This window comes from Cryptotermes secundus, unplaced genomic scaffold (assembly GCF_002891405.2).
Source record: "Cryptotermes secundus unplaced genomic scaffold, Csec_1.0 scaffold24, whole genome shotgun sequence".
In the NCBI taxonomy this organism is placed as follows: domain Eukaryota; kingdom Metazoa; phylum Arthropoda; class Insecta; order Blattodea; family Kalotermitidae; genus Cryptotermes; species Cryptotermes secundus.
Genome location: NW_019718270.1, coordinates 137804 through 150938, shown reverse-complemented (window position 1 = coordinate 150938; position 13135 = coordinate 137804). Strand labels below are relative to the sequence as shown.

The following is a 13135-nucleotide window of genomic DNA, read 5'->3' as shown; positions in this document are numbered from 1 at the left end:
TGGGAATTTCTACACTTACCTATACAGACACAGTAATACACTAACTTTTAGGCAAGGGCCGCGCCATAGCTCAAGCGGTTAGTTGCTGTCTTCCCACTGCGGCGGCCCGGGTTTGATCCCAGATCTGGCCAAGTGGGATTTGTGGTGGACAAAATGGCACTGGAGTAGGTTTTCTCTGAGTACATTGGTTTCCCCTGCCAGTCTTCATTCCACCAATTGCTCCACAATCACCCTCGCATGTCATCTGAGGCGGGTACAATAGGCCAGAAGTGGCCACAGTACAAGGGACTTAGTCTCACCCCACTAGCAATAAAAAAAACTGGTAGGCAAGATCTAAGGAAAACAGTTGTAATAATATTATATTTGACACAGCGGGCCAGTACGTGAACACACCCTCATAGAACCACCCACATGCACACAAGCACTCATAGAATCCAAATTACCACGAGACATATGTTTACCGACACGTCACACACAACATCACAACCCCACACATGCACGCACACATGGCAAATCATTAATAATTAGTGGCTAACCTAATAACAAATGTAATATCGAAAATATCTGTTATATTTGCACTAAATATATAAAGTATACATTTTCTATATATGAAGATAATAGCAAATATAGAACTCAGCAATTTATTATAGTTGCAGACAAACTTACTATGAAGGAACACAGCCTTCACTGGGGTTCACAGCAAGATTGTAATTAATCAAAAAATTCCATCACTTTTAACAAAACATATTTTAAATACCAGTGTTTTAACCCTTACAAGACAACACATGCACGTAATACATGTGAAGCATTTCCTTTGAAGTGCTGGTTGCCCTCTGATGATGTACACCATTTGCTTTAAATATGTAAAGGCCTATTTTATTATTAAAAACGTCATTGCACTTGATGGAATTAAATTATAATTTTACTTGTATGCCTTTTATAACATTCATGTTATAAATGGGAAGGAATTAAGTCCATACACATAATATTTGTGAAATACTGGGAAAAGTGAAGAAGAAAGAAAACTGAAAATGTGAACTGGTCAGTAACAGGGTTGTATACACAGGTAGCATAAATTTCTGGTAGATATTTTGGATAATAAATACATTTGATGTATAGTATTCAGTACATTCTTCAACCAGAAGCAAACACCTGTGTTAGATGGAAAACTGCCTGAAGTATAAACATTTTCAGATGCCATATAAATTCCATTCTAAGCAGGTTTCATTGCATTAAGTTTTTCTAAGTGTTCATTTGCTGTTCCAGTGAATTGATGGCTAATAAAATTGTGACTTAGTTACAGGTCTCACATAATGTAAGGGCAGCATTTAAATTTTTAAGTTCATGTTATTCTTGTGTTTTATATTTTATGCAGTGTAATAAATGTTCTTTGATGATTTATATTGACCTCAGTAAGTTCTTGCATATAAATTTAATATAATGAAAAACTTATTCTTAACCGACTTTAATGATCAGCTACCATAGTGCAGTATAATTCTCATTCTTTTAAATCATGTAATTTGATCAGATATGTGCTTTTCTTCTCTGTTTTTGCCAGTTTATTTTCAGTGTACATTATTGTGATAGTAACTGAATGCACATGTTGGCAGGATGAAATTCCGCAGGTACGGGAAATCTTTGCAGCCAAGTTACACAAAGGTCTGAGTAAAGGAATTCCAAACAACAGATGTCTACCACTTGACTTTATGGGATACTATGCCCTTGCAGGTCAAGAGGAAGACAAGAGAATTAAGGCTCAGATTCGTCAGCATATGATATCTGATATAAATAAGCGAAGAGAATACATCAAAACTCTACCTGTCTGGTCTACAGGAGGTATGGATTAACAATACATTTACATCATAAATTTTAATTCCAGGCCAATATGGTTAACCCTTTGTGGTCCAATTTGAATACCACCACCGTTTTCTGCTGTCTGCTTAAATACCCCTGAATTATTTAATTGCAACTACTACTATTAACTAGTTTGTATTTATTTGTAACTTAACATAAAACAGAAGAAACATTGCTAAGTATGTTGAAAATGTGGTCTGGAAGGATCAGAGTTCCTACTGTTTGAATAGTGACTGTGTGAAATATTTTTACAGAACAAACTTTTTGTGGTTTCTGACCCATAACAGAGGATCAGGCTATGAACATACCCATTTGTGGAATCTGCAAGTGCATGTATGAAAAGTCCTCACTTTATAGGCTTTTGTGGATTGTGCATTTTGAAAATCTCATGACCCTTGAAATTCACAGCTGATTCATCTGCAGATGAATATTGTGTTGGGCTATAAAATTAAAAAAAAAATGGTTCAGCATAATCAATTACAAACATTACTTTTCTAGTTAGGAACTGTATTTGCGTCTCAGGAGTTCTGGCCCTAGGAAGGGGAGAGAACTGAAGAGCCCAGTATAAGTGTAAAACTATCATCCTAGAAAATATGTCCTTGTAGAACTGAAAAATCTAGTCACTGTTCAGAGAAAAGGTCCTTGATGGAACATTTCACACATTTTCCCATGCTCAATATAACACCATGAATACCATCAGCTCTTTGGTTTAGATGTCTTTCCACCAGATCCAAATCAAATGTTTTCTCGAAGGCATGGATTAATTTATTTTTTCACTTACATACTTATAGGTTTCAGCAGCTGTTTCTTTGATTAAAGTTACAAGTATACTAAATATGGCAGGAAAATTATGTTTGTAGAGAAACAGTCATTTGTCCTTTTTGAGGTAGTTTGCAACCGAGGCACTGAATGGTGTCTTACAAATTTATGTTCATTTTGTCTCAGTGAGCCCAACCTTCATATATCATCATCATCATCATCACCACCACCACCACCACCACCACCACCACCACCACCACCACCACCCCTACCATCATTGTCATTATATTTGCACCTGCCTGACCGTCATCAAAGTTACCACTACTGTCGCTCAAATCAGACATATTTATTTTGGTGTCAGGGTCAGTATGCTTCATTTTATCAATATCTGCATCCTGACTAATTTCTGTGAAAGAATCCGAATCATAATGCGATAGTTCACAGATCTATTTGCTGTCCAGCGCACACCCACCGGTAGATGCCATGGGGGTGTAACTACTGAGGAAAAATTACCAGATACTTTACAGGGTCTGAGTACACAAAAGTATTACAAGGAATGGGTGGGTAACACCACGGAGGAAGACTTGAATGATATACTGACACTGTTTGCCTCACCCAGGCTGACTGCAGATCATGTATAAATTACAAACAGTATGCTGCAGGATGAGTTCTCCATAGGACTTGAACTTAGAATTTTCAGTGGCAGACTCAGTCCAACAGAGGACTGCAAAAGGTTAATACAGTAAAGTGTTAGATTATGTACATGTACATAATTACTTGGCTGTAAGAGTACAACCATGTTCTACAGGGATATGAACAAGTGCACTTTTGCAGGAAAATAATTTTTGTCTGTACTTAGGCATCAGCATTTGCAGTTGCATCTGTTTGTAGACTGTATGAATTATGCTGGATTGGTAGTAGCATAATAGAACTATTGTTATAGTATTGTAAGAATAATGCATGGGCTTACCCTTCGGGCTCTTGTAAAAATAGAGTTTAATTTGAATTAAAAATTTATGTTGGAGTGTAATTGACTCACTCCATAGAGATTAGTCATTCTTGAGATGCCAGTGTAAGTTACTGAGCCAGTGAAGAAATTCCTAGCATTCAGTAGAACCCAACGGCTCATTACCTTGTTCACAAGAGCCCACCAGTGGTTCTTATCCTGAGTGACATGAATGCAGATCACACACTCAACTCTTATTTCCTTGAGATTCATTTTAATATTATCCATCGATCAACATTTAGGTCATATAATTGTCTCCTTGCTTCAGGTTTCCTCAACAAAACTTGGTATGTACTTCTCTCCCATACATGCTACATGCCCTTCCCATATCATCCTTTATTTGGTCATTCTAACAATATTTATTGAGGAGTACAAATTATGAAGCACTTCATTATATAGTAGTCCTTAGCCTCTTGTTATTTTATCCCTCTTACATCCAGATATTCTCTTTGTCATGCTGTTCCAAACACCCTCAGTCTTATGTTCTTTCCTTAATGCGAGAGACTTTAAGTTTCACACCCAAATGAAACAACAAATTGAATTATAATTTCATATATTTAACATTTTACGCTTTTAGAAATGATTCTGAATTGGTTGGTAGCAGACATGCTACAAATTTAATCTGCTCTTAATTTCTTCATGAATGCAGTTTTGAGTGTTACTCACATATCCAAATATTTGAACCTTGCCACATTTTCAAAGCATTTATTAGCTATCTTTATGTTATGATTTTATTCTGCATTCTGATGATGAGACGTCAGTGTATACTTCGTTTTCTCCGTGTTTACTTCTAGAGCATTCAATAGAGACAGGCTGGACAGCTAGGGTTTGATCCCTGACAGGAGCAAGAGATTTTTCTCTGCTCCACAGTGTCCAGACCGGCTCTAGGGCCCATCCAACCTCCAATCCAGTGTGGGTATCAAGGGCTCTTTCCCTTGAAGTAAAACAACCAAAGCATGAAGCTGATCACTCATCTCCATCTAGTTCCAAGGTTATTTAACTGCTTTCTCTAGTAGCCGCTCTTGACACTGCCCCACGTTGAGGATGCCACTTTCTAACCATTTAATTTGCGTAGCCACTTAGACAACCACTTTCTAACCTCCTCCTCCTTTGTCCTCTTCCTCCCACTCCCTCGTTATTCATAGTTGAGCACCATGTGATTTTAGAACCATGTCAAAAATATCGGGAGCGATATGTGAATGGAAAGAGAAATAATGTTCAGTATGTGAGCATGAGGATTCTACTCGGCTTAAAGGGCCTTGCTTCAATGAGAGGGTTCACCAAAGAAGTCACTGGTCCACACTCTACTAGTGAAACGATGAACTTAATTTATTGTTAACAACACTACCCAGTGTTACACAAATCAGTCCATTTAGGCTGATATTTAGTTATAACACTGATATACACTTCTGGATGTAGGAGACTGTTTTCACAACTACTCTGGTACGTGACTGTACTGTTCACCTCTAACCAGCGATACTCAGCAACGCAAGTAATGCAAGCAGTACTCAAAATACTGTTTTTAGCAATGATCAGCCTTCAGTACTCTCAATTGACGTAATACTTATAGAGTCTTCCACATCTAGGTCTTTCTTGAAACTTTCACACCATTCTACAGATTGAGAATGTTCTGAAAGTTTGTTTTAGTTTGTCTGGTCGGAGCAGTAACTGATACAGTACCATGCCAGATATCATGGGATTGTCTCGAGTTGCAATAGCCTTTATCTAAACATGACTTGCTACAAATTCTAAGAATAGTTATGGCAAAACTGAGTATAATTCACCTATAGTACAAAAATGGTATTTAGTCCTAAGTACTCATATTATTGAAATTGAAATTTATATTGTGCCGGTAATATTTAAGAATGATGCCAGTAGTTAATGATAGGTTACAGTTAAGAATGGTGGAGCTATACCTCCACTCCTTTGTATGTGTTCATGGCATAGTGCTTAAGTAATTAAGCATAGGGATTTCACCTTTTTATATTTTTGGTATGTAGACCCATTGCTAGGCAACAACAGTGAAACAAGTAACTATACAGCAGTCATTGTTAAGTAACAACTGCGCAAACAGGCATGTTTCCATGGCAATGAGAGAACAGCAATAATGTAAGACACATTTTCTGTGCAGTCCGTGCTGAGGTGTTATAACCAGGACCAGTTAGCAACTGTCTGACATTAACAAAAATCTGGTCTTGGGGGCCCCAGATGCAGGTTGACACCAAGACAGACTGGCCAGCTGATTGTTGGTCATAATGTAACTTTGACTTTGACTTGAGTTGTAGTCAATCAGAGAACTGCTGGGGTTCAGTTATCATGAACTGTTGCTTTTAAAACCTGGTAGCTGAGACTAGGGACAGTTCAGGAACCCATGGGAAGGGGAACATCCACTGTTGGAAGCTAGTACCAAGCAGCAACAGTGAAGATGTGATTGTGGACACTAGTGTGTGCGTAATAGTGAACCTTAAAGTGTAGTCACGTGCTGTATCAAAGTGTGCAATAAATCAAGACAGTCAATCCAAAACCCATCTGCAGTCACACTCTGTCATGCAAAAACTGGTATCAGAGGTGGGATGTTTGGAATGAGCAGATCAAAAGGATTCAATTGAGTGAACTGTTGGAATTATTGAATTGTGTACCATCCGTTTTGAACACAAGTGACAGATAATCATGGTGGACATGGATTGTCAGGTAGCCTTCTTAGGGAGGCCAGAGACCAAGATGGATGCCTTTTGAGAGAACATAGAGGCCTGATAGGAAAAATGGAGGCATATCCAGAAAGGGCAGAGGCCAACTGAGAAGTAATGGAGACTTGCCTGGAGAAGATGTAGGCCATTCCAGAAGAAGTAGAAGCCGTGGTGGAGCATCAGGAAGTGCATAATGAAGATTTAATGGTGGAGATGATCAGAGCAGCTGAGGACCGAACCAAGGACTATGCCATTCCTACATGATATAAGGTCCGCAGTCACATGCACGTGCGCATGCATGAACAGACAGTATGCAAGAACTGTATAAACAAACGAACTATACACTTTGAAATAAAGCCCAAAATATGTATAGTGAAATGAAGAAGTAAAGTAACTCATCTCTCTTTCAGATCTTTTGTAGCACATTGTACTGTCATCACTGCCAGGCTGTTACATTTAACAAGTTAGTCTTCAGTATTTAGAAAAGAAATTCTTGCTGCCTCCAGGAATTATGCTTTCTTTGTCAAGATATAAACAAGAAATGACAAGACCTGCAGATACATAAAGAATAAATTATTATAATAAAACAAGAGAGGAAAATATTTTAGTCTTTTATGTTTTCTTTGGAGGGGGTAGAGATTGTTGAGGACAAGCGGCCCATAAGGACTGTTGTCTTTTCTAAGAGCTGGTTTTATAGCAGAGGACCAGTATTATCAAACCATATAGGTTTAACTTTAATGTTAGTTAGGGAGATAAAAGTGTATTGGCCATATGTAGTTACTGTAGGAAACTATAGACTGCTGCTTTATGTCAAGGTATGTATAATTTTTTTCTTTGGGGTGGGTTATATACTAGAATGAATCTTTCAGGTAAAACTTTTATAGACTAATAGACAAAGTATTTTATTTCCTTTCTTTTTTTCTTTTTTTGTTGTAGTTGCAGTGTACCCTTTTTTAAAAAACAATTTAATAGCATAGAACTACCAGAATACATCTTTGTCATCACTGAGCTATGTATTCACATCAGACATTTTGTGTGTGCATGCTTGCATTTGAGGAGGGGTGGGACTATAGATACATGTTCAGTGGTTAGTGCACTGTTGCAGCATCTTTTGTTTCTTCCCAGTTCCCTCCCATTCATACACAAGTTAACTTTGGAAATAGGGTATGTGTTCTCATCATTAATTTGGATTATTAACATTTGCTGTCATGTTTGTATCATAGGTCCAACTGAAAGGGGGATGGGCCAGCTGGCGCACATTCTTCCTGATTATATGCTAGTTTTTGCAGTACCAGTTCTGGCCCATGACCCAGATTTCACTTCAAATGAAGATATGGAGCAACTTACCAGGGTGCGACAGTGTCTCTGGTTCATACTTGAACCTCTGATGACAAAAAATGAATTCTACTGCTTTGGTTTTTACAAAAATCTTATTGAACGTATGAAGAATCATAAAGATGCTCTCAAAGGGGAGGATGATAGCATGAATTATGTGAGTAAAAATAATTATCTTCTGCATATATTCTTTTAGTGTTTGAAGTTTATTAATATTCAGTTTTCATGAAAAGTTTTGCTGGAATATGTTTTCACTTCTGCCATAGTTTTGTTCTTCTGTGCATTTTGTTTCACAGAAACTTTGGGCTGTGTGTGACTTAGCCATGGGCCTAGTCCTTTCTAAGACGACGAACTATGAAATGAAAGAGTTTCCTGCAGAAACAAGGGTTCCAACCATGTACTTTCGTCGTCATGAGGATGCCCTTTGGGTTAATGCAAAATCTTACCTGCCACCTGATATGCAAGTAAGACTGTTTGTTAATGTCTTCATTCTTAATGGATATTTAAAAAACAGGAGAATGGGGTGTTGAGTTCCAGTTTGAAGTAATTTTCCAAATGTGTTCTTTGTAATATTACATACCTCATTGGCATTATTGTTAATGCTTTGGTAATACAAATCATATATCATTAAATTTGTAATCTTTTTGATTTATGTTGTGTGTAAGAAATGGAAATTCAGTAGGGAAATGAAATGGATACACATGTTAATATTACATAATACAGTATATCATTTTGTATTATTATTTGCTCAAGCTATTTTACATTTATCATAGCAGTAATTTTAATGGGATCAGTACTGAATTCCATATATTTGACTGCAGGCCACCCCTTGCCCCCCCCCAACCAGCCAAACATTAATGTGCAGTCATTACTATTGAACACTCAGAAGAACATTAAAATTTCCTGAAATTCAAAATACCAATGCTAATTTTATTCAAAATGTTGAGAAAATTGTGTTTGTATTTGTAAAGTACAGCTGAACTTCTTCCCTTGTGTATTTAAGCAATGCAATGAAGATATATGGGAGAGTGGAGTTATACTCTACACAGTCTTAACTCTGGCACTAATTGGAGGTGAGCTGCCTGCTTTTATCACCAAGGAATGAGTTACAGTACTCACTGAGTAGGAGGCTCAGTGGCCCCCAGAGCTGGTTAGGATGTGATGGGGAACGAAGTTCCTGCCTCTGACGAGAATTAAATCATAGTCAAACTTCTTGTTTCCCACTCACTGTAGTGACTGAGTACCCCATGTGTTAAAGCAGACTCTGAACTAAAAGAAGTGTGAATGAATTAAACTTGAAATAACCTACCTGTCTGTCTTCTGTGTGTCCGTATAAGTAGCCTTCTTCACCTTTATTGCCATCCATTTTCCCTCATAGATTTCATTTCCATTTTTAGTGAGCATAGTCCATACACTGTTATCTTTATCTAATACCATTAGGTACTTTCTAACATTGCCAGAACCACCCACAACTGTATTAGATATAGTATGTGTATTTCTTGTATTACCACTCGTTTTAATTCCATTAGGCTAACATGATTGTGTCATGTTTCACAAAACAAGCAGAAAGTTTTACTATACAATGCAACCTCAGTATTAGAAGAATTCATAAAATTACCAAACATATACATTGTAATGGATGTTTGAATTACATAAGTACAAGTCTGTCCTCTATTTTCCAATTACATTTAATATACAGTATGACAGTAAGGTTTGAATCATAGTGCAGGTACAGCAATATTTCTCATCTTGATTTGTATTGTATTTTATAGGTGCATGCTCCTAAGATGAAGCCAGGCATACCTATATCTATGGTAGACACTGGCACAGGTGGTATGAAGTTGGTCACACGTGGAAAAGTGAGAGGTCGTGCTTTAAAGCAACAGCAAGGTGTTGGCATCAATGAAACTGATGTTAAGGTTAGCATATTTCACTATTCCTATTAGACTCCACAGTTTGACTGGGACATTTGATATCACTTTACCAGTGGAACACCATTACACTGGGGTACGCGGTAGCATAGTTGGTTGAGGGGCTACGCTACAAGCCGGAAGGTTGTGGGTTCATGTCCCAATGAGGTCATTGGATTTTTTTCATTTGACCTAATCCTTCCAGCCGCACTATGGCCCTTGGGTTTACTCAGCCTCTTAACATAAATGAGTAACAGTAATTAATTAACCTTTAAGAGACGAAGTACGCTGTATGGGACACTTAAAGTGTAGTCATCGTGGCCGAAGTGCGCCATATGGGACGCGTAGTCCACGCGCTTGCACAGTGTTTTAAAAAACTAATTCTAAGAAAGAAATCTTTGTTTTACTTACATTCTTTTTCGGCATCAGCTTGATAAGTAACCAGGCTTCACTCCTGCAACATCTAACTGAATCTATTTGTGTGGTACTCCTGGAAACACCCGAAAATGCAGCAGAGTCCAACATCGCATTTTATGCACTTTGTTTGGATATTTCTCCTCTTTCCACGTGAAGGACACCCACGACAGTTCAGTCTCTAGGTTGAGGAAGTTGGCCAGTGATGTCGATTGGCTTCCTGTAATCGATATATTGTAGATGACAGAGCAGGAGGTCGACCTATGGGCCGTTGTGGGTGAGGTGGACCCTTTGCAGCATGTTCCAGCATATTTCGCACAAGTGCAAGACGAAAGTCTTGATGTGACAGTTTCACACCACAGCATGACAACACGATGAAACATCAGAATCGTCAGATCGAGGAGATGGAAGAACAATTTGCTTGTCCATTTCCAGTTTCGACGACTGATGGAATAGCTGTTTGTCATTCTGTCTGCCTTGTCGACATATCCCATGTGCTTGTTGTAATTTGCAACAATTGCTTGTTTGATGGCATTTCCATGCTCATCACAGAAATTGCCTTCTGCTGGAGGAGAGTGCATGTTTGTCATCATATGAACGTCACGTTTATCCTTCCAAACTAGTGCTGTCATGTCCCCTCTCACCCTAACCCAAATGTCACCTTTCTTCAATTGAAGTTGTCTTTTGTGAAAGTCCTGTGATGAAAAGAAATTGTCCATGTACAGTTTGTGGCCTACCCCCTCAACCCTTCTGCGGAGGTCCCTAACCGTAACATGTGTCGCTGTCACATCTTGGTCGGCACGTGTCCTGTCTTTCCCTAAGTAAACCTTCATGTCATAAATGTACCCAGGAACATCACAGAGTTTGTAGATTTTGATTCCGAAACGTTTGTATTTCTTAGGAATATACTGTCTGAAAACCACCCTCCCTTTGAATTTGACAATTATTTCATCAACAGATAAAAGTTCAGAAGGATTATAATATTTTTGAAATGCGTCATTTAGAGTATCGAAGATAGTCCTAATTTTGCATAGTCGGTCATAACTGTCGGCATTCCTGTCAATTTCTGTATTGTTATATGCAGAATGAATGAAATGAAGAATGCGAAGAAAACGGTCACGTTTCATTGTGTTGCTGTAGAAAGGCGTGCAAAATTGCTCAGCAGTTGACCAGTAGTCCTTTAGAATCGGTTACATCAAGGCACGGAGAAGGTCCGTTTTCAAGTCTGTCTAGGTCCTGGTGATAATATCTGTTAGTCTCTTCCACCAGCAGCTGGATAATTCCAGTAAAGTAAAGCATGAAAACGCAGAGTGGGGCGGAATCCTTATTTACGTCTGGAGCTTCGTTGAGATTTATCCCCACTGTTCCAGTGGAAAAATTATTCACACCCCTCCTGTCATGCTGGTGTTGTGGACCCCAGGTTGTTGACAAAGATAATGGTTCTTCGTCAACTTCACTTTCGGCGCTTTCATCATGACCACTGTCAAAATCATCTGTACCGCAGTCTGAATCTGTATCGCACAACTGCCTTTCAATTTCATCTTCTTCCAAACAAATTGAGGCCATTGAAAGTATGTAGAGATGACTCAGTGCAGAGTGTACAATGTGCACTACAGAAGCCTTTGATCGAACATCGCAAGAATGCGCTAATGAATGAATGTATGAGGGGTAGGCCTTCTTGGCCCTTGCAATGCCACCTACAGTGGTCTATTGTGCTTAAGAATATACTAAGTATGCTACAACAAACTGGCAATGTCTATAATCTGAGAACATGATTCAGCAGAAACAAATATAAACTTCCCCTCTCTCTAACTGATAAACCAGGATCCAACATTTATACTGCTGAAACATATTGTGCATGAGATATAAGCAGAATTGTAGGCAAACGCTCAAAATTAAAAAAAAAAATTGAATCAGCGTAAGCATTTTTACAGATTTTAAAATCTGTCAATTACAATAGTTGATTCTATATTCTTTCTATTTCATTCGTTTACCACAAAAATTTATAAGTTACAGCATTTTTAGTATTTAATTTAATCTTCTAGAGCAGCAGGCATTTAAATAAAGTTCTGCCTGCTACAACTACCACAATTTAAATAGCCCATCTCTTAAAGGTTAAATAATTTTCCTGGGGAATAAAGCATGGCTGGCGTGTAAGGCTGACAACCTTACCGCCATCTTTGAGCCAATTGTCCAGATATGTGGGACCCTCAACGTCTCACAACTCTATGGGCCTTCACGGCCTGTTACAGGGATGGCTTTACTTTTTTACTTAGTTAGTTATTGGAGAGGGTGGGTTTCCCCATGCACTGAGACCAGTATTGGTCCATTGCGCTTCCCTCTATGATATTCTACCAGTCTCTATACCCTACCGATACTGGTGCGTACTGTCAGTCCCGACCGAGCCAGCGAGTTCGCCCTCTACTGGCTTAGCGGTATCTATAATGCTTCCCCCATATATCAGAGGCGTTAGAGACTGCTGTTGGGCGGTAAACGTCCTTGAATTTGGCTCAGTGACCTCCTTTGGAGATATGAGGTTCTTTTACGTGCCGTAAAGCTACGACACAGGACCCACGGCTTAAAGTCCCTCCTGGAGGACTTGTTCCCTGAATTTTTCCGCCCTTAAAAATTCCACGACCTCTGCCAGGTTTGAACCCGCGTACCACGAGTCATGAGGTGGGAATGTTACCTCTAGACTACAGAGGCCGCTTGTTTTTTTTTTACTTACTTACACCATTACATTGTTTGTTATTTATGACATTTTTTGTTATACAGTCCAGATTATATAAAGTAATGGTTGTAGCTCCTCCTCAGTCCATTTTATTATACATGTTTTCTGCTTGGGACATGTACTGCATTTTCTCTTGTAATTTATACTTCTGTTACATTTCAGAGTACAAGTGATTAATGTGGCAGTTTTGTTCCAAAAAAGACAGATGCAGAGGGTGAAATTTCAGAAATCAAACATAATTTCCCCATAAGATCGATGAAAATGTCTGAGAACTGCTACAAAGAATATCAGAATATCCTTGATGTTACTTGAACTGATTGTCTTGTGCAGTACAGTACAATCATTCATTTTCCTTTTTCAATACCGTTTATATCATTGCAGTATGAATAAATTGTGTTCATGATTATTTACTTTGAAAGAACAAGGCTGGACATTGCAA

The 13135-nt window shown here is 38.4% G+C and overlaps 1 protein-coding gene across 2 annotated transcripts in view; it reads left to right on the top strand.

The window, feature by feature from the left end:
* LOC111866099 (sister chromatid cohesion protein PDS5 homolog B) overlaps positions 1 to 13135 on the top strand; it is a 92141-nt gene that overhangs the window by 56699 nt on the left and 22307 nt on the right. For both annotated transcript variants that reach the window (XM_023854814.2, XM_023854728.2), the window contains exons 19-22: positions 1611 to 1836; positions 7530 to 7798; positions 7938 to 8105; positions 9414 to 9560. In XM_023854814.2, the coding sequence (XP_023710582.1) occupies positions 1611 to 1836; positions 7530 to 7798; positions 7938 to 8105; positions 9414 to 9560 (810 nt within the window). The remainder of the gene's footprint in view (positions 1 to 1610; positions 1837 to 7529; positions 7799 to 7937; positions 8106 to 9413; positions 9561 to 13135) is intronic.